Source organism: Podarcis cretensis, assembly GCF_951804945.1.
Source record: "Podarcis cretensis genome assembly, chromosome: 1".
Classification (NCBI taxonomy): Eukaryota; Metazoa; Chordata; class Lepidosauria; order Squamata; family Lacertidae; genus Podarcis; species Podarcis cretensis.
Window position 1 is genome coordinate 22407672 of NC_137170.1, and position 27188 is coordinate 22434859.

At 42.3% G+C, this 27188-nt stretch overlaps 1 protein-coding gene and 1 long non-coding RNA gene across 3 annotated transcripts in view; one reads left to right on the forward strand and one right to left on the reverse strand.

Annotated features, from left to right (window-relative positions):
- Nucleotides 1–27188, forward strand: part of LOC307200780 — a 189086-nt gene that overhangs the window by 23364 nt on the left and 138534 nt on the right. The gene's annotated exons all lie outside the window — the stretch shown is intronic.
- On the reverse strand, nucleotides 15944–24855 carry LOC307200306 (cytochrome P450 2C19-like). Its single transcript, XM_079948821.1, has 9 exons — nucleotides 24632–24855; nucleotides 22778–22940; nucleotides 21469–21618; nucleotides 20304–20464; nucleotides 18624–18800; nucleotides 18124–18265; nucleotides 17124–17311; nucleotides 16547–16688; nucleotides 15944–16205 (listed from the first exon to the last, which is right to left on the reverse strand). Exons 1-9 carry the CDS (start codon nucleotides 24812–24814, stop codon nucleotides 16024–16026), a joined length of 1488 nt encoding a protein of 495 aa, XP_079804947.1. The 5' UTR covers nucleotides 24815–24855; the 3' UTR covers nucleotides 15944–16023.

Sequence of the window (27188 nt, forward strand, 5' to 3'; positions counted from 1 at the left end):
AATGGGAAAATTTATGGAAGATCAATTGGAAATTTACAAATTGTTACACGATTAGAGAGAACTTTCAAAAAATGCAACATCGATGGTATTTAACACCATGGAAACTTTCAAAAATGTATAAAAATGTGTCAAGTAATTGTTGGAGATGCGGAGACTCAGGAACATTCTATCATATGTGGTGGATATGTAGGAAAATACAGGTATTCTGGGAGAGTATCCATGCAGAACTGCAAAAAATGCTAAAGACCTCTTTCAATAAAAAACCAGAGGCCTACCTCCTGGGAATAACAGATTTGAATATTCCGCAAAAGAGGAAGGGTATCTTTTTATACGCGATGGCGGCAGCCAGAGTTTTGATCGCAGCAAAATGGAAGAGTAATGAAATCCCCTCTATACAAGATTGGATCCAAAAGCTGACAGAATATGCCAAATTAGATGGTTTATCAGAAAAAATAAATAAATCAAAACAGGAATTTGTTTCTAAATGGGAGGTTTTCAAAGAATATCTGAGAAATAAATATAGTAGTTTAAATTCTGTTGCAGCATTCGAGGAACTTCAGTAATAGTTGTAAGGTAGATATAAGAAATTAGATTTATTGAGAATAAGTTTAAGGAAAAAAATGTGTATTGGCAATAAGTAATATGAATTTGAAATATGGAATAGACGGGAGGTTGGGTCTTTAGTGTTAAGAGCAATAGATGTTTTATTGTTTGCTAAGAAAATTATGTGTCTATGGTTATTTTTGTAATTTGTGTGTTATTTGGTGTGTGGTTTTTTTTGTTTTTTGTTGTTTGTTTTTCTTCTTGGATAAATAAAATAAGATTTTTTTAAAAAAAAATATATATAAAATTCCGAGGTGAGTTGGGGTCCAGAGTGGGCTTGTGCTCTTCAACTTCCTCCAAAACAAACTCTCTGAGTGCCAAGTTGTTTTTCAGCACTTTGTGGTGGGGCCCAGGGATGCATTTCATCAAAGGAGGAAAGAGGTTGTAGAGCTAGAAGAAACACCACAAAAGACCCATTGGCACCAACCTCAGTCAGGGTTTGTCCACACTCGGGCTTCAGTATAATGTTGCCCACTGTTGCCTTGTGTACATTTCAACTCTGTGATCCACACACCAGCATTTTCACTGCCAATGCCTCGAAAATCTGTGTAGATGTTCCCCATCTGCATTACTGGGTGGTGCTTCATTGATTGTACTGCATTGTATTATCTTCTCTTCCCCTCAGTTAGTGCTTTCCCATCCTCTGCCTAATGTTTGTAGAGGTCATATACAGATTTTTATTTTTTAATTTCACCTATGTGCACCTTTAGAAAAATCTGAGAAATCATGTAATAATCTCGCCACCCCCGCTGCCAAAACCGCTACAGCTGGGTAGGAAGCAGTCTTATATTATTATCTTATTATTATTATCATTTATTGAATTTATACCCACAAGTCTCAGGGCAGTTCACAGACTAAAATCAAAATATAAAACCACAAATGCATAATCAAAATAAGAACAACAACCCAATTACCCCCCCAAAAAAACCCTCCACATGTTAAAAGGTATATACTGAATGAGATCATTGTTCTCTCACGGTCAGTACTGCCTATGGAACTGCTCTGCTGGGTATCATTCAGGAGTCCCATTCCTAACTAGGGATGCTACTAGGAATTGACTCTGGGACCCTATATAAATAAGCCAAATGGTGTAAAGCTGAACTATGGGGTTACATACATATCTCTAAATTTAGTCCCATCTGCTCCTCCTGTTGAAACCAGGCTGTGTACAGCAAGGCAGCAAGGCAGAATAGAAGTGGATTGTGGCTAACGTCATGTATTCACACCTTCTCAAACCAGTAGTGGAAGCACACTGGATGCAGAGGCAATGGCAGTGTATATACATCCCAAGTGATTAGTTCCAGTTATAAAATTGAGCCTGTGGGTTTTACTGGTTAAGCTTTACTTCCTGCTCCACTGGGCTGCTGTTAAGTCAAACCTTGGTTACTAGACCCAGGCATTGGCATTGTATACACCGGCCTTGACTGGATCTCCAAATTAAAAACATAGGAACGTATGAAGAGACTGTTGAATCAGGCCAATGGCCCATCCTGCTGTCACAGTTAACCAGTTACCCATGGCAAGCCTGCAACTAGGACATTAACAGAAATATTAAGAGGCAGAGGCAGTATGGGCCATGTGACGCCTGAAAGCAAGACATTTAAACAGCAGGAAAATGGCCACATCCAGAGGCAGTATTTACATAAAATAAATATTCCACATGCTAGTAAACTTTAGACTTTGTGGAAAAGAATGCATTTAACCAGATGTCACCTACCTGTCCCCAAGGTCCCTAAAGGTCACTGTCCCTAGAGGCTCCATGGCACCAGCTAACAGTGACTGAAATGACTCTAGACGAATTAATTTGCTTTCCAATTTTAAATACTCTGAGGAGGTCACATATACATGGCCTTCACCAATAGAAATTCTAGGTTTCTCTGAGTAAATGAGATTAGCCATTAAGTAGATCAGGTTGTATAATGAAGAAATGAACTTCTCTGAACTTCTTTTTCTTCATCAATTATTAAGGCAATGATAACGGCATTACTGTACACAAGGTCTGTGATGTAAGACAACCAGGGGTTCAGTTTTTTCTGCCAAACATTGTAATGTGCCAAGAAAGAAGCAAACCAAGAATTCAGATCAATATAAGTTTTAATAGTGGGGGTGGTCCCTACTCACAATTCAATAGTCAATAGAAACCAAAACCAATCCATTCAAAAGTATGTATTCTAATAAAGATTACAAACTCAAATAGAGATTACAAACTCAAACTCAAAGAGATATGTATAAAACAATAATTCGTTACAAAGATTTTCTCCTTTTCACTCGACAATAATATTGATCCTTATAATTTATCAGCTTGCAGATGGAGACTCAGTTTCAATCGTTAAGCAGAAGTCAGTTATGGATTGGAGACCAGGACAGGGCCCTGTTTCGATGCATTCACCTTCATCAGCTGTTAGTATCAAATATTACATGAAAATACATTTAAATTCTTACAGGACCCTGTTTTGATGTATTCACCTTCATTATTTAATAACAAGAACTCCAACTTATTAAACATTGCAATGTAGCCTTGTGGCAAATGGTTCTGCTTTTAAGGTTCCTGCAGGAGATATATTATATTATATTAGCTGACATTTTTACACTGATTTACAGCTTAAACATACTCCTGGAACAGGTTATAGACATCCATAAAATTACTGTAATTAGCAAGGATAATATCTCCCTTATACCAGTGTTCTCTTTCAAACTGGCTTGTCAGTTCAGTTTGCATAACCTTATTTGAACTTGTGGTTCAGTTCATAAACCAAAGTGCACCAGGTGTTTTTGCCAACATCTGTTGCTGCTCTGTGTGTTTTGAGTCAAACAGATATAATCTTTGGTCTATCTTCTTAATAACTTCTCCACCAAACCTAGCAAAAATTCTTCCGGCTTTTTGGGAAAACTATACTTAAGCATATACTTAAAATTTTCCGGCAATGCAGTTATAGGGCTTCGATTTCCAACCTTTCTCTGATTTCATTAGAATCTCCTCATAAGTGGCACCTCTCCCTTCTGTGTTCAATTTTTTGACTGGTAGCATATCAATTGGTGACACCCACCACCGTGTTTTCCTTTCCAACAAATTCTTATTTCTGTCCCAGACTTCAAATAAAGCACCCCTTAGCACATGGTTTGTAAACCCTTTATGCACTTTTGCCTTACCATACCAGAGGTAGGAGTGCCATCCAAATCTATTGTTGTATCCCTCCAGATCTAACAAGTCTGGATTCTCCTGGGTTATCCAATCCTTTGTCCAACACAAACACGCCGCTTCGTAATAGAGTTTTAGGTCAGGTACAGAGAATCCCCCTCTTTCCTTCTTATCCGTCAATATTTTGAATTTAATTCTTGGTCTTCTCCCTTGCCATATAAAGCACGAGAGAGTTTTTTGCCATTCTTTGAATTGTCTTAGACCTTTAATTATCGGGATTGTCTGGAACAAAAATAGCATTTTCGGTAATAAATTCATTTTTATTGCTGACATTCTTCCAATCATTGACAGCTTTAATCTATCCCATATTTCTAAATCTCTTTTAACCTCCTTCCATACTGGTTGATAGTTGTCATTATATAGATTTATGGTTTTTGCCGTCATCCAAATTCCCAAATATTTTACTTTTTTGACCACCTTAATTTCACTTTCTTGTTCCAATCTCTCTATCTCACTCTTTTCTAAGTTTTTGCCTAAGATTTTCGTCTTTCTCTTATTTACCGTATTTTTCGCTCTATAACACGCACCCGACCATAACACACACGTAGTTTTTAGAGGAGGAAAACAAGAAAAAAAATATTCTAAACGAAACAGTGGATGTATGATTTTTGTGGTTCATGCTGTGGCCTCAGACATGTGATCTGACAGTGAGGTTGGAGTAGCCCAATGCAAAACTCCTGAGGATCCATGTGGATCCATTCTTTGTAACCACGTTTTTGCACCACTGCGGCCCCAGGCAACAGTGGGTGCGTTATTTTTTTGGTGCAAGATGTAGCCATGGACATTCTATGTGATCTGATGGTGAATTTGGGGTGACCCAGTGCAAAAATTCTGAGGATCCATGTGGATCCGTGCTTTGTAACCACGTTTTAAGTGGGGAGGGAAGGAAAAGCGCTCAAGGGACAAGGAGCACACGTGGGGTATGTGGAGAAGGATGCTGCTAATAATGCAGAAGAGGGTATAAGGGGAGAAGGCTCCTCTCCTCTCCCACTTTGCTCCTTTAAAGCAAGCAGGCTTTTCTCTCTCCTCCCCGCTCATCCCCAGCTTAGCGAGCTGAAAAACTTTGCTGCTATGTAACAAGCTGAGTGGGGAGGAGAGAGGGACAGAGAGCCTGCTTGCTTTAAAGGAACCAACCGGACAGGAGCCGCTTACACGCGTGTAAGCGGCTCCCCTCCTCTCCCGCTTTGCTCCTGTTTCAAAGCGAGCCACGGAGGAGGAAAGGAAGGGGAACCATGGATCCTCTGCTCACAACTGCAGCAAATCCCCCCCCCCCGCCACCCATAGGCATTCCCTCCATAACACGAACAGACATTTCCCCTTACTTTCTAGGAGGAAAAAAGTGAGTGTTATGGTGCAAAAAAATACGGTAATTTAAATCCTGCCAATTGTCCATTTTTTTCCATTTCTTCTAATGCTATTTTAACACTTTCTCGAGGTTCTTCTAAGGTTAGTACCAGATCATCCGCATAGGCCTTGAGCTTGAATTCCTTGGCACCTATTCTGACCCCTTTTATCTCTGTCATTCCTCTCAGGCAATTTATTAATACTTCTAATACTATAATAAACAGTAACGGGGACAAAGGGCACCCTTGTCTGGTACCCTTTGTAATATCAAATGAGTCTGTCAAGGTGTTATTCACAATTTCAGCTTCTGTTCTGAATAGATTGCCTCGATACCTCTTAAAAAGGTGCCACAGATCCCCATGTTTTCCATACTTTTCTTCATAAATGACCAAGAAACGTTATCGAATGCTTTTTCAGCATCAATGAACATCAATACGGCTGGCTTATCGTTTCTTACCTCCAGGTATTCCAATACATTAATAATATGTCTCACATTATCTTTTAATTGCCTGCCTGGTAAGAAACCTCCTTGGTCTTTATGAATTAAATCATTTAATATTGTCTTCAATCTGTTTAACAATGATATTGGTCTGAAATTTTTGCCACTCTGGTGGTCTGTGTCCTGTTTGGGGATCAGCGTTATATACACCTCCTTCCAGGAGTTTGGTATTTTCCCTTTTCCTTGTAAAATAGCATTCATTACTTCCCCTAGGACCGGTATTTGTAATACTTAGTGGTTAAACCATCTGGTCCTGGGGCTTTGCCTTGTTTTATTCTCTTTATTGACCTTTGGATTTCTTGGTTTGTTATTGGGGCATTTAATAGTTCTCTTTCCTCTAATGATATCTGCTTCCCTTTATGAATTTCCAGATATCTTTCTATCTTTTTTATGTCTTCTTTTTCTTTCTGGTAAAGCTCCTTTTAAAATCCTTGAAAAGCTCTTCTTATTTCTTTTGGGTCTTCCGTTAACTGTTCCCCTATCCTGATTTTGTTGATTATGTTTTGACTTTGTCACTTTCTCAGCTGCCATGCCAAAAGTTTCCCGGTTTTATTTCCTGATTCAAAAAATTTGTGTCTCATTAGTTTTAATTTCCATTCCACTTCTTGATTCACCAACATGGAATACTGAGTTTGTAACATTTTAATAGTCTGTTTAGTTTGTTCATCTTTTGGTCTTATTGTCAAATTTTTCTCATTTTCCATGAGTTGAACCAGGATTTCCTCTTTTTTCCTTTCTCTTTCCTTTTTTTATGACTGTTTTGCTGAATTAGAAAACCTCTCATGACAGCTTTACTTGTGTCCCACACAGTGTCCAAACTAGTTTCTTTGTGTAAATTCCAATCAAAATAACCCTTTATTGTCTCTTTTGCTTTCTCTACTATTTTTGGATTTTCAAACAAAGTGTCATTCATCCTCCATCTAAATGAGGATTGTTCTTTACCTTTTAATTCCAAATAGATCAAATTATGGTCCGATAGAGTTCATGGAGTGATCTCAATTTTATTTACTCTGGAGACCAATTCTTTGGAGGCCCAAACATAGTCTATCCGACTCAAGCTTTGGTGGGGCTCCGAGAAAAAAGTGAACTGTTTTGTAATTGGGTATTTCCGCCTCCAAATATCTATTAGACCAAAATTCTCAACCAATTCAAAGAAATTCCTGGGGAGTTTACCCTCATTTATGTTTTTTCTCTTTGACATTCTATCCATTTCTGGCATTACCACTCCATTACAATCTCCCATCAGAATTATCCTCTGGTCCATAAATTTCACCAATCTTTTCTCTAATCTTCCAAAAAATTCCGCCTTATTATCATTAGGGGCATATATTCCCACAAGGATTATCTTCTCACCCTGCAATGAAATTTGTACCACAATCACTCTCCCCTCATCATCTTTGGTAATGAATTTAGGGTCTAATCTCTCCTTTATATATAGCACCACCCCTCTTTTTTTGTTAACATCGGAGGTTACAAACTCTTTTCCCAGTCTTTTATTGATCAGTACATGTCTATGTTTTTTAGCAACGTGAGTTTCCTGTAAACAGATTACATCAACATTCTTTTTCTTCAAAACATGTTCAACTTTATTTTGTTTAGATTTTTCATTAGGCCCATGAATATTCCAAGTTATCAATTTCAACGTCATTTCTTTAATCATTTGTTACAGAGAGTGGAAATTAAATTCGGGTGGTTTTGCTAATGTCTTCTTCGTCCTCTTCTTCTTCTTCTGCTTCCCCTTCTTCTCCCTCTCCTTCTTCTTCCTCTTCTTCTTTGTTTTGATCTTTCTTTTTCTTCTTTTTGTTTTCCTCTTCCCCATAGAGGTCTGCTCCGATGGTTCTGGGTCCAGTAAGGCTTCCTTCTATCTTACCTAATTCTTTCTCATATCTTCTGGAGAATTTCTTTACCTCTTGTAGATCTGTTAATCTAAATCTTTTATCCTTGTAATAAAAAGAGATTCCTTCAGGAAACTCCCACCTATGTTGGATTCCGTTTTTCTTCAGTAACATCACCAGTTGTTTGTACCCGACTCTTTTTCGTAGGAATCTAATAGGAATCTCTTTACATATGATAATTGGTCTTCCATCAATTAATAAACTGTTATTAATTCCTCTCGACCCGTGCCCGTCTTGGCTGATTACAGCATGTCCAGACGAGGTGCGGGCCCTCCTGGGGGATATCATCAATTTGTCCCTTGGCACCGGGACATTCCCAGGGGAACTGAAGGAGGCAGTGGTGCGCGCGCTCTTAAAGAAAACATCATTAGATCCCTTAGATCTATCCAATTACCGCCCGGTTTCCAATCTTCCATTCCTGGGTAAGGTGATTGAGAGAGCGGTTGCTGAACAGCTTGGTAGGTTTCTGGGTGAAACATCGGCTCTGGATCCATTCCAGTCCGGCTTCCGTGCTGATCATGGGACCGAGACGGCTCTGGTTGCCCTAACAGATAATCTTAGACAGCTGGATCGAGGCGGGTCGGGGACGCTGATTCTTCTAGATCTGTCAGCAGCTTTCGACATGGTCGATCACGAACTCCTGGACCACCGCCTTGCTGACATGGGGATCCAGGGCACAGTCCTTCAATGGTTGCGCTCGTTTCTCTCTGGTCGGGGACAGAGGGTGGCGCTTGGGGGGGAATTGTCATCGCGCCACTCCTTGGTGTGTGGAGTGCCCCAGGGTGCGATTCTCTCCCCGATGCTTTTTAACATCTTTATGTGCCCCCTTGCCCAGCTTGTCCAGAGTTTTGGGCTGGGCTGCCATCAGTATGCTGATGACACCCAACTCTATCTGTTGATGGATGGCCATCCTGACTCGGCCCCAGACACACTGATCAGATGCTTGGAAGCTGTGGCTGGATGGTTACGTGGGAGCCGGTTGAAGTTAAATCCTTCGAAGACAGAGGTCCTCTGGCTGGGATGGGACGATATGGGATTGAGGGGGCAACTCCCATCTCTTGTGGGGGTGCAGTTAGTGCCAGCACCGTCCGTTAAGAGTTTGGGTGTAATCTTCGATACCTCCCTCTCCATGGAGGCGCAGATTGCAGCTATTACAAAGGCGGCATTTTTTCATCTCCGCCAAGCTAAGCAGTTGGCTCCTTACCTCTCTCGCCCTGACCTAGCCACTGTGATCCACGCGACGGTCACCTCCAGACTGGATTATTGTAACTCGCTCTCCGTGGGGCTGCCCTTGAGACTGACCCAAAAACTCCAGCGGGTGCAGAATGCCGCAGCGAGTCTCCTTACGGGGTCTTCGCTGCGAGATCACATTCATCCGGTGCTATACCAGCTGCACTGGCTCCCGGTGGAGTACAGGATCAGGTTTAAGGTCTGGTTTTAACCTTCAAAGCCCTATACAGCCTAGGACCCTCGTACCTACGGGACCGCCTCTCCTGGTATGCCTCACAGAGGAACTTACGGTCTTCAAATAAAGACATCTTGAAGGTCCCAGGCCACAGAGAGGTTAGGCTGGCCTCAACTAGAGCCAGGGATTTTTCGGCTGCGGCTCCAACCTGGTGGAATGCTCTGTCACAAGAGACAAGGGCCCTGCAGGACTTGACATCTTTCCGCAGGGCCTGCAAGACAGAGCTGTTCCGCCAGGCCTTTGGTCAGGGCGCAGCCTGACTCCCTCCTTTGGCAATCTTTACAAAACTTTAGTTTATGGTTGCCATCAATTTTGATTTTAATTAATTTTTATAATGTTTTTATAATGTTGCACTACTTTAGTGTTGTTAGCCGCCCTGAGCCTGGTTTCGGCTGGGGAGGGCGGGATATAAATAAAATTTATTATTATTATTATTATTATTATTATTATTATTATTATTATTATTATAACTCATTCTTAGAATTGCATTTCACATCTCTAGTGAATTAAAGATCATCAAACAATCTCCAGGTAGTTTTTTAGTTAGCTTTTACAGATCTCACCTTAATTCTAAACACATTCTCAATTGTGTACTCAATTTCTTCTTCCTTCATATCCATCCATCTTGCCAGTTCTTTAATCATTTTTGTTTTAATATCTTCATTTGGCTCTTCTACTACTCCTCTGAATTTTAGGTTTTTCTTTTTCTGCCTCATCTCCATCAGAGCCATATTGTCCCAGATCTGCTCTTGTATTTTGCTGACCTCAACCAAGTCCTCTTTTTTTCTATCTGACTCTTTTCTATTTTCCTTAACTTCCTTCTGAGTTCGTTTCACTAGCTCTTCCGTTGTTTTAGATCTAACTGTTAAGTCTTTGATTTTACTTGACAGTTCCCCCCACCACTCCCTCTATTTTTTTATCCAGGGTTTCTTGCACTTCCACCAATTTTTTCTCCATGTATTGTTCATTTTGTTTGAATTCTTCATTTATTTTCAACCAAAGAATATCTAAATCATTAATTTCATCCTGTTTTGACTGTCTTCGGTCACCTGGAGTTCCTCCAATCCCCCCCCCCATTTTTCCTGACATTTTTATACAAATAAATCAATATGAACTGCTTTCACCACTGGGGGGGGGGGTAGTTACACCAGAGAGCTGGAAATCGTTTGTCAGAAATTGTGATTTAGATAATGGCCTCTAGGGGTCTTTCTTTCCCTTTTCCTCACATTGACTTAAAATTATTATCTTAACCAAGCACTTCGAAATTCACCCCTTTGCACCTATATCAACTGTATGACACCTATATATCAAATATTATTCTGAAGAGAGGGAGAGAGAGATAGGGAATAGTACACATCAAAGATATATAAACATTGTCCCAAATTGTCACAGTTTAAATGTCACCTTCCCAACTCAGTCCAAAATGTTTATTTCATCATAAAAAGCCCATCTAACAATAACTCAAATACTGGTCAGTTTGAGGGTCCTCTTCTGTCCTCTTCTGTCCTCTTCTTTTCTTCTACCTCTTATAAACTCAGTCCAACTTGAAAGTCCAAATAAAAGTCCAAGCAATTCCATATAAGTCCATAAATCCAAATATAACTGTAATCAGCTCAGGGAGTTGGAACATAGCCACTTGGAGGTTTAATCCTCAAAAAATATAGATATAAATATAGGATATTCCCCCAGTTAGTCTTCTTTCCTCCTTTTGTACTCCGGGGGGGATGAGGATAGTCACAGTTTAATTTCAAGCCTCTTCTATATCCATTAAATCCAGGGGAAATAAGGAAAATAAGGAACAAAGATACTTCTAACTGCTCCACTTTCCCTTGTCAGTCCCTCATGCTGTTGCAGACCTCCCCCCTTAGCTTTATACAGGGGACTATACAAAGTAACCAAGTATCTGGATTGAGGTTTGAATAAGTTACTGTTTCTCCAACCAAGTCATCAAGTCTTCTGAGGTCTTTCAGCTTACACTTACTCAGCAGGAAACTTTCACTTCCGTCTTGTTCTCATGTCTTTGTTCTCTGCTCCATCTTTGACACTGCAGCCGGGACAGACTCCCTTTTTACATCCCTCAGCTGACCAAATTCCTTGAATTCCTTACGGTAGTCAGTTTTTAAACGTGTCGTATTTCTAGGAATTCAGTTTTCTCGTGGAAGTTTAGCACTTTCCATCAGAAGTTTGAGACTGCACAGCACAAGGTCTGAGGTGCTTCCCGTTTCGCATCCGCAGCTCTATACTGTCCCCAGATTTTTATTTAAAACCCGAGAAACAGAAGAGCACGCTTGGGCGCCGCTGGATGCTCCATTCCCCAAGGTATCCCCCTTGAGGTTTTGAGGCCCGTAGAGTCTTTACAACCCCCCCCAAAAAACCCACGCTGCTCGGAATTACCAGAGCGGTCATTCTGCACTTCTTTTTGATGTCCGTGCTAGACTGGAAGTCCCTGTGTTTTGAGTCAATCTCCTGTCAGTGCAGATCACAGAAGTTCAGCCCATTCTAGCCACAGCTGGGACACTTTATGGCTGCTCTGCAGAGAGAGGCCAACTCAGTTCACCAGAGTTCAGATTGCATAAACTGAGTTTCTTTGCCAGAGCAACTGGTGAGGTGGTAAAGCCTCTGCCTTACAAGCACATGGTCCCAGGTTCAAGACCCGTTATCTCTCGGTAGGGGCCTGAAGAGCCCTGTGACTCGGGATAAGCCAGCTTCATACATTCCTGTGTCAGGGTAAGGCACCATGATCTGATTATTATAAAGGCAGTACAGTGGTACCTCGGGTTAAGTACGTAATTCGTTCCGGAGGTCCATTCTTAACCTGAAACTGTTCTTAACCTGAAGCACCACTTTAGCTAATGGGGCCTCCTACTGCCGCCGGAGCATGATTTCTGTTCTCATCCTGAAGCAAAGTTCTTAACCCGAGGTACTATTTCTGGGTTACCTGAAGCGTATGTAACCTGAAATGTATGTATGCTTTGCACCATAAGGTCCCATGGCAGGTTACAGCAATCTAAAATATCAATATTAAGCAGCATAGTTTAGGTGTACTCTCATTTTGACTCAAGAAAATCACCATTTTATAGTTCAAATCGGGAAAAATAAATGCAGTAAATGGACCAAAGACTGCCATCGGGGGTAGCAACAGAACTGCTGCTTCACCACGCTGAGAAGAAATTAAATATTTTATTTTTCGTCTCCCGTTAGATTCACAAAATGTTTAGGGGTATGTGTACCCCTGCGTTCCTGCAGAAAAAAGCACTGTACTGTGGTACCTTGGGTTACTGACACTTCAGGTTACAGACTCCGCTAACGCAGAAATATTACCTCGGGTTAAGAACTTTGCTTCAGGATGAGAACAGAAATCGTGCTCCAGCGGTGTGGCAGCAGGAGGCCCCATTAGCTAAAGTGGTGCTTCAGGCATGTGAGGAAGGGGGGAGGATGCATAGGGGAGGTGGGGAGACAGGGGGCTGTTGGATTTTGTTGTAAAATTCCAAAAATAAATAACAAAAAGTTGTTTGCATTGCTAATTAAAAGTAAAAGGTGGCGTTTCGGCTGTCTGGATGTCATTTGCTAAAACCAAACGTGTTTTAAAAATTGAACCTATACAGCAGAAATACGCACCATGCACAGAACTGCAGTCATGTGCCATAAATTTAATCATGAGATTTTATTAGTAATTTGTTTTAAATGTCTGTGTTTTTAAGGTGGAGGTATTTTTTAAAGCAATGTGTTAGAAAAGCAAGATATTTAAATCCCGGTGGCCTGACTCTGGATTTTATTATGGAGCTGTCACTGATGCACTACACAGTTAGGAATTGCCTCAAATGTTGCTGGGAACTGCAAATGGGGAGGAGAGCACTGTAGCGCTCAGTTGCTCCTTGAGGGCTTCTCATAGGCATCTGGTTGGCCACAGGGAGAGCAGGATGCTGGACTAGATAGGCCTTTGACATGCTCCAGCAGAGTTCTCTTATGTTCTCTCTCCCAGGGCAGGTTAGACTGCCAGAATCTTCTGAGAGCAGCCATTCAAACCATCCTAAAAAGCAACCTACTGCGCATGCTCCTGCAGCTATTTCTTGGAAGAGAAGGGGAAACAATAATTGCCACACCTTATTCTAGTAAGTGAAGGTGTGCTGGATTGCTACTAATACAATGAATGGCAGTAGCTTGGGTTACATTAGAAACAAAGGCTAAGCTCCGAAGTGCATAAGCAATGCCTGGTAGAAACTAGAAGGAGCTTAGGATGTCAGGGGGTGAAGGTATCAGTGGCATGCAAAGGACAAGCATTTCAAGCCCCGAATTCTTCTCCAGTTTGAATTAAATTGCAAAAGGGATTATTGGCAGACATTTGTAAATGTCAAGTCTCAAGGTTGTTCTATTAGGTGAAAGGGGCAAAGATTTCAAAAGCTTTTGATTTCTGCAGCACCCTCCAAAGACTTTCATTCTTAGCTCAGGCAAAAAGTGAAAGTTATTTTTAGACAGTTTGTTCTAGCACCGGGAAACTCGAAACTGAGTTTATTGGAATATTTTTCCAAATACAGTTGTCTGCCTGTACTTTGTTTTTAGCATTGACACATCTGCCAATCTCAGAGAACAGATCTATTGAAGGGTTACCAAAAAAGCTTATGTTGTCACTCAGTTAAACAACTTTGCTGTATCTCGGGTAGGACATGCGAGGGAATCAAAAGGTCATCTCTGACAGGGGTCTCAACCCACCCAGCTTCTACGTCCTGCAGCACGTCAACCCACCAAGTCAGGGTTGGAGATCCAAGTCAGGGTTGGACTGCAGCTCCCATCGTCTCCAGCCACCTAGCCAATGAAATGGGATTATGGGAGTTGACCCAACTGAGCCCTCATGGCAAGAATGGGGAACCTGCAGCTTTCAGGTATTCCTGGACTCCAGCCCCCATCTGCCCCAGCCAACATCAGGGGTGATGGGCGCAAGAGTCCAACAACCGTTGAGGGTCGCCAGTTCCTCAGTGGCTGACTCAACTCCTTCCACTCTGATTGGCTTAATTTAGCACAAAGAGTAACAAGACTTCTTCTCAGTGGCTAAAAAGCTTCCATCTTGGCAGATTTTACCCATCACTCTCATACAGTGGCGGAGGAAGGGGGGGTGCAGGCGTGCAGTTTGCCTCAGATGTCATCACTGAGGGGTATGTGACAAAATGAGTTTTTAAAAAATTGTGCTCACAAAACTTTTTAGGAGTGAGGTGGTGGTTTAGGCGCCTGCAGGTTCCGCGCTGCCTGAAACAGCAGCGTGGGACTTTCGTCTGCCTACTGCCTCTCCCTCAGATGCCCTACAGCTGATGGGGAGGCAGCGAAGAGGCTCCAAATGTTGGAGAGGCTCGCCCCGCCCCCATGGGTGGCTCGACACGCCCCCAGCTGCAGGACACGCACCTGCACCAAGCACTCAAGCGGCTAGCTACTCCGCTGCACACATATGCACATGAAGAGGCAAGAAAGATAAGAATGGGGTTTTTGTGTGTGTGACTAATTTCTAAATCCTGCTATTTGTCCATTGCAATAATGTCTTCAACGTGGAAATCGTTATACAAAATATGGATTAAATATAAAGGAATATTGGAGCCCAAGATACCCCTGTTCTCGTCACCTACAGAAGCCACGGCAGTTTAAAAAAGAAATATGAAAGGGGAATGGCCAACATCAGTCTTAGAAGTAGATAAGGATAAGCCAACATTGAAGCAATATGAAGAAATTAAAAACTTGCTAACAGACTGGCTATAATATTTCCAGCTCCACCAAATACTAGCTATAGATTCAAAACAAGGAATTGCAAAGGAAACATCTAGATTTGAAAGAGAATCAATACTTAACAAAAAGAAAATTATTTCACAAGTGCATGATTATCTTCTGGAATGGGAAACAAAGGAGAACAGTCATGGTTAAATGGGCACACGACTTTGGGCATAATATACTTATGGAACAATGGGTGAGATTATGGACGGCAGACATTGAATTCACAGCATGCTATAATCTCAGGGAATATACCATAAAATGGTATATAGATGGCATCTTACCCGCAAAAAACTTGCTAAAATGTATAAAGGAAAAACATCAACCTGTTGGAGATGTAAAAAAGAGGAAGGATCATACTCTCATATGTGGTGGACCTGTGTAGCCATTGGCAAATACTGGAATGATATTTATAATGAGTTTAAGAAACTATTTAAAATTACTTAAAAAAAAAAAACCCAGAGATTTTCCTACTTGGTATATTACCATCAGAAATTAAAAAAGATATAAGATCATTGTTTATGTATGGTATAACAGCAGCTAGGACCCTTATAGCAAGGAATTGGAAAAATGAAATGCTCCCAGAGATTACAGATTGGCAGATACTCATGTTAGAATATCTACAATTAACAAAACTGACGGGATCAGTTAGGGGAATATCGAAACAAAAAACAACTAGAGAACGGATAATATTTAAGAATTATGTAAAACTTTATTGTACAAATAACTCCATATTAGCAGAAATTGAGTGATATTTGTAAAGAAAAAAAATCAAAGGAATGTATACAAAACAGAAAGAAAAGATATTATATAATGTAAAACGGTGTAAAAAAGAATGTTATATCAAACAGTATAATGAGAAGGATGGGAAGGATCGTGCCGATGAGTACTTTTACTATGTAAATTACTTTGTCTTCTATTTTTGATTTCTTTGTTTCTTATCTTTGTTACTTCTTTATTTTTTATATTTTATTTTTTTATAAATTTTCTATTTTATATAATTTTATTTTTTTACCTGTTAAGAGATAGGACATAATGTCTGTATAGACATGCAATTTTTATAATCAATAAGGAGATAATTTTTTTTTACAAAATGTCTTCAATGTGCAATAGTCTCTAGCAAGATCCCCAAAGTAACAGTTCAACAAATAGTCAGGTAAGAAGATAAGACTCCACACATGAGGAGATATTGTGTTACGGATTTTTTGAACAAAGATTTGCCAGGCTGCAACTTTTCCACATGTGCCGTCCTCCTGAGGCAGGCTTTTCAGCGAGGGACAATGCAGAGCTGATAGGGCCGAGGGAAGTTGCCTATGCTGCTCCACACCGGTGTGAGATCGATGTCCTTGGGGTCAATGATGGACTTCAGAGTGAAGTTCTGTAATATGGTGGTCAAGAACAAGAAGATCTCCATACGGGCCAGACCTTCCCCCACACATATCCGCTTCCCTGCAAAGGAAACCCAAAGTGTAAGATGCATAACAACCACTTTGGCTGTTATGGAGAAAATGACAATCATGCCAAAGGAGCAAAGGTGCTGCTCCAGAACAGTTCCTGGGAGAGTCACTCTTTCCACCATTTCCTTTGCTTCAGCTGGCCACAGGAAAGGTGCAAGGAGTTCTGATGGACCCAGAAGCCTCTGCCCCTCTCTCACAAACTGGCAGCCCTTCCAGTTTAGGCTGCAGGAAGAAGAAGGTTCCCCCTCATTGCCCCGACACCAGCCAATTAGGGAGACGGGAAAGACCTGAGCTGGCCAAGGCTGCAGCCAACTGGGGAAGCAGAGCTCTTACCTGCTGAGAAAGGCATGAAATAGTCGCTCTTCCTGAAGGTGCCATCTTTGTGCAAGAAATGTCCTGGGTCAAATTCTTTGGGGTTTGGAAATTCTTTGCTGTCATATAGCACAGACGTCAGAATAGGATATATGGTAGTGCCCTGCAGAGAGTGCAAAGAAATGGGCTGGATGGCCATAACAACCAATTAATGGTGTGGGAAGGCACAAACAGGAAGGAAGGTACATTGTTGATACAGAGAAGGATGGGGCAGCTTCAGAAGGCAATAGGGTGTTTAAAACGAAGTCCAAGCTTCAAGATGCCCACTACGCTTCCCTTGCTTGTACATAAGAAGAGAAGAAAAGCTCTGCTGGATCAGTCCAGTGGCCCCATCTGGTCCAGCATCCTGTTTTCATGGTGTCCAACCAAATGCCCATGGGAAGCCCTTCAACATTATCTAAACAAGACAGCACTCTCAATTCCTGTGGTTTCCACCCACTGGTATTCAGAAGCATGCTGCCTCTCACCATGGAGGTAGAATATAGCCATCATGGCTAGCAACCTACTATTACTACTAAGAGCCTTGAAAAGAGCTGACCTTTGGAATGACATATTGTCTGAACGGTGTGTCTTTGAGTACTGCATGAGGGACGCTCAGTGGGAGGAGAGAGATGAACCTCTGGATCTCATGGATGACAGCATCTGTGTAAGGCATTGCCCCACGATCTGCCATGCAAGGACTTCGTGATCGGCCAATAACTCGGTCAATTTCTTCATGCACTTTCTCTGTAAAGGGAAGAATGTGGTTTAACGCCAGTGCAGGAAATATCATAGAAGCAATTGAAATTTCATGGGAGTGCCTGCCAGCCCCTGCACATTTTTGGAGCTTTCAATGTTTTCTGATGCCAACTTTCTATTGACTCATCACATTAATTCAGACAAATTATTGTAGCTCACCTTCAGTAATCCATCTGTAAACAGGGAAACATAGTATAACTGCAATTATTTATATATTAATTCAATTTCTATCCAAAAGGAGCCCAGAGGGACAAAAGCCTCCTCTTTAGGGACATTTTAGGAGCAAGTGATTGTCCAGCTTAGAGGGATTCCTATTGGAGGCACTGTCCTGCAGTGATTCTGATCCTGAGGGCCATTTGACCCCTGGCCCTTGTGGTTGTGCCTTTGTGGGCTACCCTTCAGGCTGGCACAGAAAGTCCAGCTGGTGCAGGATGTGATGCCTTTGTCTAAAGGATCTGCACTGGCTGCCACTATACTACTGGGCCAAATTCAAGTTGTTACTGTTTGTATATAAAATCCTGGGGTTTGCAATATGGTCAGCTATAAGAGCTCATCCGCACTTCTGTTTTTGCTGGGATTTCTAGGCATGGGTATGAGCATTTTGTCCACACACACATCCCCACTGTGGTCTCCAGGAAAGCCTTCTGTCTACTGCTGATGTCAGTCAGCGATGATTAACATTCAGCGATGAACAGTGGGTTTTCCTGGGGAAAGTGGCAGAACAACCACCTCTTGGACCTGTGCCACATAAATCTGGGAAAGAACTAGAATAATAAGTACTAATAACGCATCTGTTTTACCTTGTATCTCTGGGTATTTGAGGAGGATCATGAACCCGTATCGCAGTGTGGTGCTGGTTGTCTCTGTTCCAGCCGCAAACAAGTCAACTGTGCTTATGGCCAAGTTTTCAATGGTGAAATGGGATGCACTATTACCTTTTTCCTGCAGAAACACACAACACAGTCAGTGGAGTCAACTCAATTGTTCTGAGTACAACATAACAAGAATTTAGCAGCGCCACTGGGACCAGCTCCCTTCCCAAGACACATCTTATCTCAAGTCTTTTTATAGCTCATTCCTCTGGACATTCCTTGACCAGAGGGCTAATCATTAGAAAGAACTTCCCACTTACTGCAGGAACAAGTCAGCAATGGGAAATGAATCTACTCCAATGGGGTGTGGGCAGGAATCTCTTTGCTTGGCATTCCCCACAAGAAGCTGGATGGAAGTCTGCTGGTTGGGAAGCTTCAGGAGTGGCAGGAGAACCCACTTGGAGAGTTCTGTGAGTTTTCATGATTACCTGATCCATTTTCATAAGGAAGCAGTCGATAAAATCCCGAGGTGAGCTGGGGTCCAGAGTGGGCTTGTGCTCTTCAACCTCCTCCAAAACAAACTCTCTGAGTGCCAAGTTGTTTTTCAGCACTTTGTGGTGGGGCCCAGGGATGCATTTCATCAAAGAAGGAAATATGTTGTAGAGCTAGAAGAAACACCACAAGAGACCCTTTGGCACCAACCTCAGTCAGGGTTTGTCCACACTCGGGCTTCAGTATAACGTTGGCCACTGTTGCCTTGTGTGCATTTCAACTCTGTGGTCCACACACCAGCATTTTCACTGCCTATGCCTCGAAAATCTGTGTAGATGTTCCCCATCTGCATTACTGGGTGGTGCTTCATTGATTGTACTGCATTGTATTATCTTCCGTTCCCCTCAGTTAGTGCTTTCCCACCCTCTGCCTAATGGTTGTGGTTCGAGGACCCGTACCCCGCACAGTGGAATGAAACACAAGGACATGTGATGTAAGGTTAATGGGCAAGAAAAGGCTACAACTTTATTGATTACAGCAAGTGAAAAGGTATTGGCTTAGGCAGTGGATTACGTCAGCTGACTCCACCCACTCAGAGAGGGGTGAGTCTAAAAAACAAGGGGGGTTTATTCACCAGTAGGTGGAGCCTGTCGGTGTTAATCCAACTATAAGCTCTCCCCTGATGTCACCGAGCGTTGTGCCATGGCCTCCCGCCACGCAGGCATCGGACAGAATAAACGACCGCCGGATTCCTTTAACGGAATACCAAAAATTGAATGCGCAGGCGATGGCCACACCTAGCCCTTCGACACCACAACACATTATTCCAATGCCTAACCTACCCACCAATACAACGAAAGTTGTGACGATTGCTACGAGGAAGGCGAAAAAACCAAAAAGCCTAATGCCAAATGGAAAAATTCCTACCAGGCCCCCCGAACAACCAGGGTGACCAAGCTAAGGTCCATAGCAAGGCCAAAAGAAAACTGGAACCCTGTTTTAAGGGAGTGGAGGGTGGGTGACTCATGACCGGACAACGAAAAGTGAGGGCTGGAGGCTGGCGCCGCAGCAATTTAGGCTGCTGTACACGCCCCCCCCCTTGAAGGCACCTGGTTGGGTGCCTGGCTGAGGGTGTGGGTGCCAGACAGGTGAGTGGGAGGCAGGGGGCAAACGCCCCCTGCTTGAGGCGGAGTCCGGCTCCCGGCCACAACCACTCCCCTCTCTTGCAGGGAGGAGAGTCTTTGTAGAGGTCATATGCAGACTTTTTGATTTTTTAATTTCACCTATGTGTACCTTTACAAAAAACTGAGAAATCATGCAAAAATCCCCCACCCCCACTGCCAAAACTGCTTAAGCTTTACTTCCTGCTCCACTGGGCTGCTGTTAAGTCAAACCTTGGTTACTAGACCCAGGTATTGGCATTGTATGCACCGACCTTGACTGGATCTCCAAATTAAAAACATCAGAACGTAAGAAGAGACTATTGAATCAGGCCAGTGGCCCATCCTGCTGTCACAGTGGCTAACCAGTTACCCATGGCAAACCTGCAACTAGGACATTAACAGAAATATTAAGAGGAAAGGCAGTATGGGTCATGAGAAGCCTGGAAGAAAGAATTTAAACAGCAGGAAAATTTAGACTTTGTGGAAAAGGGCCTTTAAAAAGATGGCACCTACCTGTCCCCAAGAAGAGCTAAAAACCTGAAAGTTTTCATTCATTAAGCTCATCATGGATAGGAACTTCTTGTCATTATAATTGTATCGTTTCCCAAAGACAATTGCACAAATGACATTGGAGAGAGCGCAACTGAGCGAGTAGGTTGGATCCAAGGGCTTCTCTGGAAGGATAACAAAAAAATGTTCATACAACCCCACTACAGGTTTTAGGCAATAATCTAGTCTGGAATTTCTGAGCTGCCATTTCCTGGCTCCTGGCCTCAGTGGTCAGACAGGGAGCTGCCTTTCTCACAACAATTCTGGAGGCATGGGCATCTTCAGTGGCTATGAGTGGTTTCTTCCAAGGACTTTCCAAGGTGCTTTCTTCCAGCTTCAGCCAATACAGTATATCCTTAGATAGGAAAGGGTGACCACAGTGGTGCAGGCCTTGGTGAACTCTAGACTAAAACTAGGGAATCTAAAACACTTCAGATGCTGCTAGACTCTAACTTCTGGACCACTGTTGACTGTTGGGGCTGAAAGCAGCTGGAATTCAACAATATCTGCAGAGCACTCTTGCAGTTGATAGAGAAGCAGCAGCCGGGCTTTAGATGGAACTGGTCTGTGTCAGCATATCACACCCCTGCTGAAAGCTATGCATTGTTTGCCAGTACATTGACAAGATAAGTTCAGTGCATTAGTGGTGTGTATGAAGCTCTCAGTGACCTAGGACCAGGTGACTTAAGGTGACCAGGTGACCTTGTCCCATACACACTGCTCAGATCACTATGACCATCAGGAGAAGCCTTCTAAATTGCCACACACTCATCACATGTTTGTTTCATATCAATGCAGATATCTATTATATCTATTAAAACTTTGAGCACAATGGCACCTGTGCTTTGGAATGTGGTTCCTATTGAAACCAGCTAGAATTTTCGCATTTCATCACCTGATGAAAATGTTTGTATTTCACGTGTTTTTAGTCAATTTATTTGATTCAGTGTTGGTCACTAGTTCTGTGTTTTACGATTTTAAATTTTTTAATAATTTGCTTGTACCCACCATGATATTTCTTTATGAGTTGATGGTTAATAATCTGTTGTAATGTACCCCAGAATCTGTTGTGATGTTTAAGGGGGTCTGCTTGATAAGCCTATGTCAATGAAGGGCAGTGGCTACCCACCCTGAGTGTCCTGGAACTTTTCTAGCAGGAACTGCGCTTCCTCCTGGATCCTCTCCTCAATACTTTTCTTTCCCATGCCAAAGTTGCGCAGGGTGGTAAGGGCAAAACGTCGGAGCTGCTTCCACACCTCCCCATTGCTGAATACAATTCCTGGAAAGCAGAAGAGGAAATTGGCATGAAGGAGATGGATGGACTGAAAGGGAGAGCAGAAGAAGCAGGTTGGAAGAGCAGGAGGCTCTTATTCTTGGCTCCAGACCACCTGGAGACTTGGTACTTTGGTGCCTCCTTATTCCATAATCAGTAGCTGGCCAGTCTTCTGATACATGCCCTTACTGTAAAATATATGTGTTTAATGTGCATAAAATGCTATGTTTGTGTGTGTGTGTTGTGTATGAAATGTAGTGGAGGTTTGCATTTGCAGAATGTCCATTTTTGCAGCTAAAGCTTAAAAAGAGGTTTCAATGTTTTGATATTTATGTTAACTGATAATTCATCTCTTGAAGCCTGGGGCTCTCTCTGAAGCTGCCAGTATAATGAAGAAGCAATAGTTCTTGGACTATATTAACCAGAAAGAACTTAAAGAAAACTGGACTACATTGCTAGTTGTATAAGTGAAATGTGTTGATTTGTATTTATTTATTTATTTGGTAACAAATTTAATGATAGCTTGCAGTAACTTTGAAACTCTTTCTTGGTGTGGAGAGCTTATTGATTCACAAGATCCTGGCCAGGGAATTCTGCTCACATAACTCTCACACTTACTGCCCACACCAGAATTACCCCAGACCATTATTTTTAAAGGCTAGAGACTCATTCAATCCTGCTTTAATTTTTGGTGCTTGCTCTAGACCAGAGGAGGACCTAGCTGCTCTGGCACCTGGAGGGCCTGCGTGGGCAGGGGTAAGCACCCGTGGGTGTAAGGTGGCGCGCGGCGGAGGGGAGCTTCCGGGGGGGGCGGCAACGCACATCCCAGGGGGTGCCACCTGTGGCGATGTCACTCCTCTCAGGGATTGCACCCAGGGCGGCCCACACCCAGCACACCCACCTTTCTCCGCTACTGCCCTAGATATTGCTTAAGTACTTTTATGAGGTGGCTCATTTCTCTCTTAAATGGCAATGCCCAATATATAGCTATGCCATTAAAAGGCTGCTAATTATCTATTGCTACTGTCCAGTGGGAACATTAATTAGGAATGTTTATCTCAAGATGCAATGATTTGTCTTTGTAACCTTTCTTGCTTTATTTTCATGAATAGAGGGATTTCCCTGTGTGTCCCCCCCCCTCCATTGGTCAACCAGCATAAAATACCTAATCCTTTGTTGACATCATCAGCTAATGGCAGGTGTCCCCTGGCAGCAAATTCATCTCCACGGTCGATCAGTGCTTCTTTCACTGCATCATAGCCATGCAGCACCACAATACGTTCTGCTCCAAAATACATTGTGAACACAGAGCCATACTTCTCACTAAACTGGAAAAAAGATAGCGAAAGACACACATCTAGGTGGGTTTGCGGGTTAGGAGAAAGTCATATAGCTGATGGAGAGCCCCGCTGCCCCCAGACTCACTATGGGCATCTGAACCACATGACTCTTAATAACATACAGAAGAGTTCTGCAGCTAGATCAGACCAAAGGCCAACTATTCCACGACTGTTATCACAGTGGCCAACACAGTTCTTCTGGGAAGCTCAAAAACAAGACCTCAGTGCAATTGCACGCTCCCCTCCTGCAGGTCCCTGGAACTGGTGGAGGTTCAGCATCATCACTAGCAGCTATGGGTAGCTTTATCTTCAATGAACTTTGTCTGAACATTTCTTTTAAATCATCCAAGTTGGAGGCTCAGCACCATCACTAGCAGCTATGGTTAGCTTTATCTTAAAGTTCATTAAAATTTCTTTTAAATCATCCAAGTTCATTAAATCATCCAAGTTCATTAACATTTCTTTTAAATCATCAAAGTTGGAGGCAATCATCGCTACTTCTTTGGGAGTGAATTCCACAGTTTCAATATGCACTGTATGAAGAACTACTATCTTGTGTGTGCTGTAAATCTGCCAACACTCAGCTTTAATTGAAGGCTCCAAGTTTTAGCATTACAGACCCTTCATGTGTCCCTATTTTCCAGGGACATCCCTGATTTAGAGAAGCCATCCCAGTTTGATTACAGAATGTCCCCCCTTTTCCTTCGGATGCCCCTATTTTCACTGGAGAAATGTTGGAGGGTATAGAGTTGTCCGACCCCCTCTGAAGGCAATCCTGAATAGGGAAGTGTTTTTTTGTTTACTTTTTAATGTTTTCATTATGTTTTCATATATGTTGGAAGCTGCCCAAAGTGGGTGGGGCAACCTAGTAAGGTGTGTGGGCTATAAATAGTAAAATTATCATTATGGAATGGGATGTCCCTATTTTCATTGGAGGAATGTTGGAGGGTATGGCATTATGAGAGGGGGGTAAAAGTGTTTTCCCATCCACTTTCTCTATATCATGAATATTGTTATGTCCCCCTCACACTCATTTTTCTAAGGGAATTCTTACAGTATCTTCCCACCGAGCACATTCTGGGGAAAATAAAGGAGCAGCTTTTCAAAATACAAGAAGACTATGAACTCCACACTGTCCAGCAGAGGCTAAAAATGTTCAGAGGCCAAAAATGCGCAAACCATCCATATGTGGAGGGAGAATTGGACCCGCCCCCACCCCCTGTCTCTAAAAGAGTATGAAAATTGCACTATTTCTTTTTAAAGGTGTTTATTCAGAAGGGGGCTTTATGGCTTTTATTTTAAGCATAAAACAATAAAATGACAATAAAACAACATCCTTTGTGGAGTTGTGGGACCTGCTCAAAGTCCACCTCTTTTCTGTGGAGCCTTTGGGACAAGTCCCTGCTCCCCATCCCTGCCAAGCGCAAGTCCGTGCCACTGAAATCACAGCGATTCTGCTATTTGTTTCCTCTGGTCTGGATGCCTCCCCTCCCTCTCTTGCCTCTGCTCTGTTGCCTTATACTCTGCAAATGTGCCCTGCACACAGATGGTACCATCTATAAATAAACAAACTGACAATGGATTGTCCCCTTCCAAAACAGTCAGATGGAAAGAGGCTTGCAAACAGGTAACGGTCATCAACAGACAGCTGTTGAGGAAGGCGCTCATCTTTGGCTTACCTCCTGGAGAACCTGGGCCAGGTTGTTGGTCTTCAACTGCAGAGCGTTCCCTACGATGGGCAGTGGAGGTGGGCCAGGTGGCAGCTGCTTTGCATTCTCTGACGTTCTGCTCCTGACTGCAAGGAAAACAAGGCAAGAGATACATATGATCATCAAAATGGTCACTGTCCCTAGAGGCTCCATGGCACCAGCTAACAGTGACTGAAATGACTCTAGACGAATTAATTTGCTTTCCAGTTTTATATACTCTGAGGAGGTCACATATACATGGACTTTCACCAATAGGAATTCTAGGTTTCTCTGAGTAAATGAGATTAGCCATTAAGTAGATAAGGTTGTATAATCAAGAAATGAACTTCTCTGAACTTCAGTCTGTATTCTTTTTCTTCATTGATTAGTAAGGCAATGATAACGGCATTACTGTGCACAAGGTCTGTGATGTAAGACAACCAGGGGTTCAGGGTTTTTTTCCTGCCAAACATTGTAATGTAGCCTTGAGGCAAATGGTTCTGCTTCTAAGGTGCTTTCAGGACCAGGTTCCTGCAGGAGAGCTTCTTGTATACTCTGAGTGCTTGGTTGGAGGTTTCTTGCACCTCAGATGCCCACAAATGTGAAATAAAATTGAAGGCAGGTCCATAATGGAGCTCAGCCTTAAGCACAAATGCATCCCTGTCTTGGCAGGATGAGTAGCCTTGTGGCAAATGGTTCTGCTTTTAAGGTTCCTGCAGGAGAGCTTCTTCTACACTCTGAGTGCTTGGTTGGAAGCTTCTTGCACCTTAGATGCCCACAAATGTGACCAATTGTGTCAGAAGTATAGAGAAAACTTGCATTATAATTTTTTTAAACAGAAAAAAAAGAGAATAGATTTCATGGCTTGGAGCAACATACATTTAAAATAAATTACTGCAATTTTCGGCAAGTCTGGACTATTGGAACACACATATTTGTAATAAACTTGAAGGCAGGTCCATAATGGAGCTCAGCCTCAGCAAAATACATCCCTGTTAGGAGACCTTGCAGCTTGGGTGAAGTAAACTGAGAAGTTTATGTACAGTTTCTGGATTTCTACAGCTTTATTCATGCAGGAACAAAATTATCTTGGCAAGAACGATTTACAGGATGAGTAGAGAAAAAAAGAGAGAGCAATAGCAGGCATCTTATCAGGAGAGAAAAACAAAATGCTTTTTCAGGTGGAGTTAACTTAGAAAAAGACTACGAGCAAATGCTGGCTTGCTTGCTAGACAAATAGTGCTCTTGTGTGGTTTAAAGTAATACATGCATTAGCTAGAGGTTCAGGAGAAGGAAGTTTATTTGCTTTCCCCCACCAATCCCATCTAGCACTACCCACTAATGTGGACAGGACACACCAAGATAGATTTTGGAGACATAAACCTGGAAGTGCTTTTATATTGATAAGACACACTAATGTGCTCATCAAAACAGTGACTCACATGTGCCCTTGTGGGGACAAAACCATGGTCACTAGTGTACATGCTGACACAGAGAATTAACTTCTTGTTTTCATTTAGTCCAATTCTTCCATCCACCTCTGGAAATCATATTTAGTACAAGAGGGGAGCATGTAGATGATAGAAGCCTGCAAAGTTATTTATTTAAAGTATTGAGTGGTCCCCTTTTAAGGGGTAGCTCCTAAAACAGGAGTGATCATATCCTCAAGCATTTCAAAAAAACGATGTCAAAAAGAAGAGAGTAAATATACCGTTGTGTATATTAGCTGGCCTTTTTACACTGATTCACAGCTTAAACATGCTCCTGGAACAAGTCATAGACATCCATAAAATTACTGTAATTAGCTGGGATAATATCTCCCTTATACCAATGTTAAATTCTCTTTCAAACTGACTTGTCAGTTCAGTTTGCATAAACTTATTTGAACTCGTGGTTCAGTTCATAAGCCAAAGTGCACCAGGTCTTCTTGCCAACATCTGTTGCTGCTCTGTGTGTTTTGAGTCAATCTCCTGTCAGTGCAGATCACAGAAGTTCAGCCCATTCTAGCCACAGCTAGGGCACTTTATGGCTGCTCTGCATAGAGAGGCCTACTCAGTTCACCAGATTGCATAAACAGTTTCTTTGCCAGAGCAACTGGTGAGGCGGTAAAGCTTCTGCCTTACAAGCACATGGTCCCAGGTTCAAGACCCGTTATCCCTCAGTAGGGGCCTGAAGAGCCCTGTGACTCGGGATAAGCCAGCTTCTTACATTCCTGTGTCAGGGCAAGGCACCATGATCTGATTATTATAAAGGCAGTACAGGGGTACCTTGGATTAAGTACGTAATTCGTTCTGGAGGTCCGTTCTTAACCTGGAGGGACGCAGGGGTACACATACCCCTAAACATTTTGTGAATCTAACGGGAGAAGAAACTAAAAACATTAAAATATTTAATTTCTTCTCAGCGTGGTGAATCGGCAGTTCTGTTGCTACCCCTGATGGCAGCCTTTGGTCCATTTACTGCATTTATTTTTCCCTCTCATTTTGAATCAAGAAAATCACCATTTTATAGTTCAAATCGGGAAAAATAAATGCAGTAAATGGACCAA

Coding starts and splice junctions, on each gene's coding strand:
- LOC307200306 (XM_079948821.1), bottom strand. CDS start 24,814: ATGGAGCCTCTAGGGACAGTGACCATTTTGATGATCATATGTATCTCT. Junction 20,465..21,468: donor AAAGTTCCAGGACACTCAGG/GTGGGTAGCCAC, acceptor TTATCCTTCCAG/AGAAGCCCTTGGATCCAACC. Junction 18,801..20,303: donor TTAGCTCTTCTTGGGGACAG/GTAGGTGCCATC, acceptor TGTTTCTTCTAG/CTCTACAACATATTTCCTTC.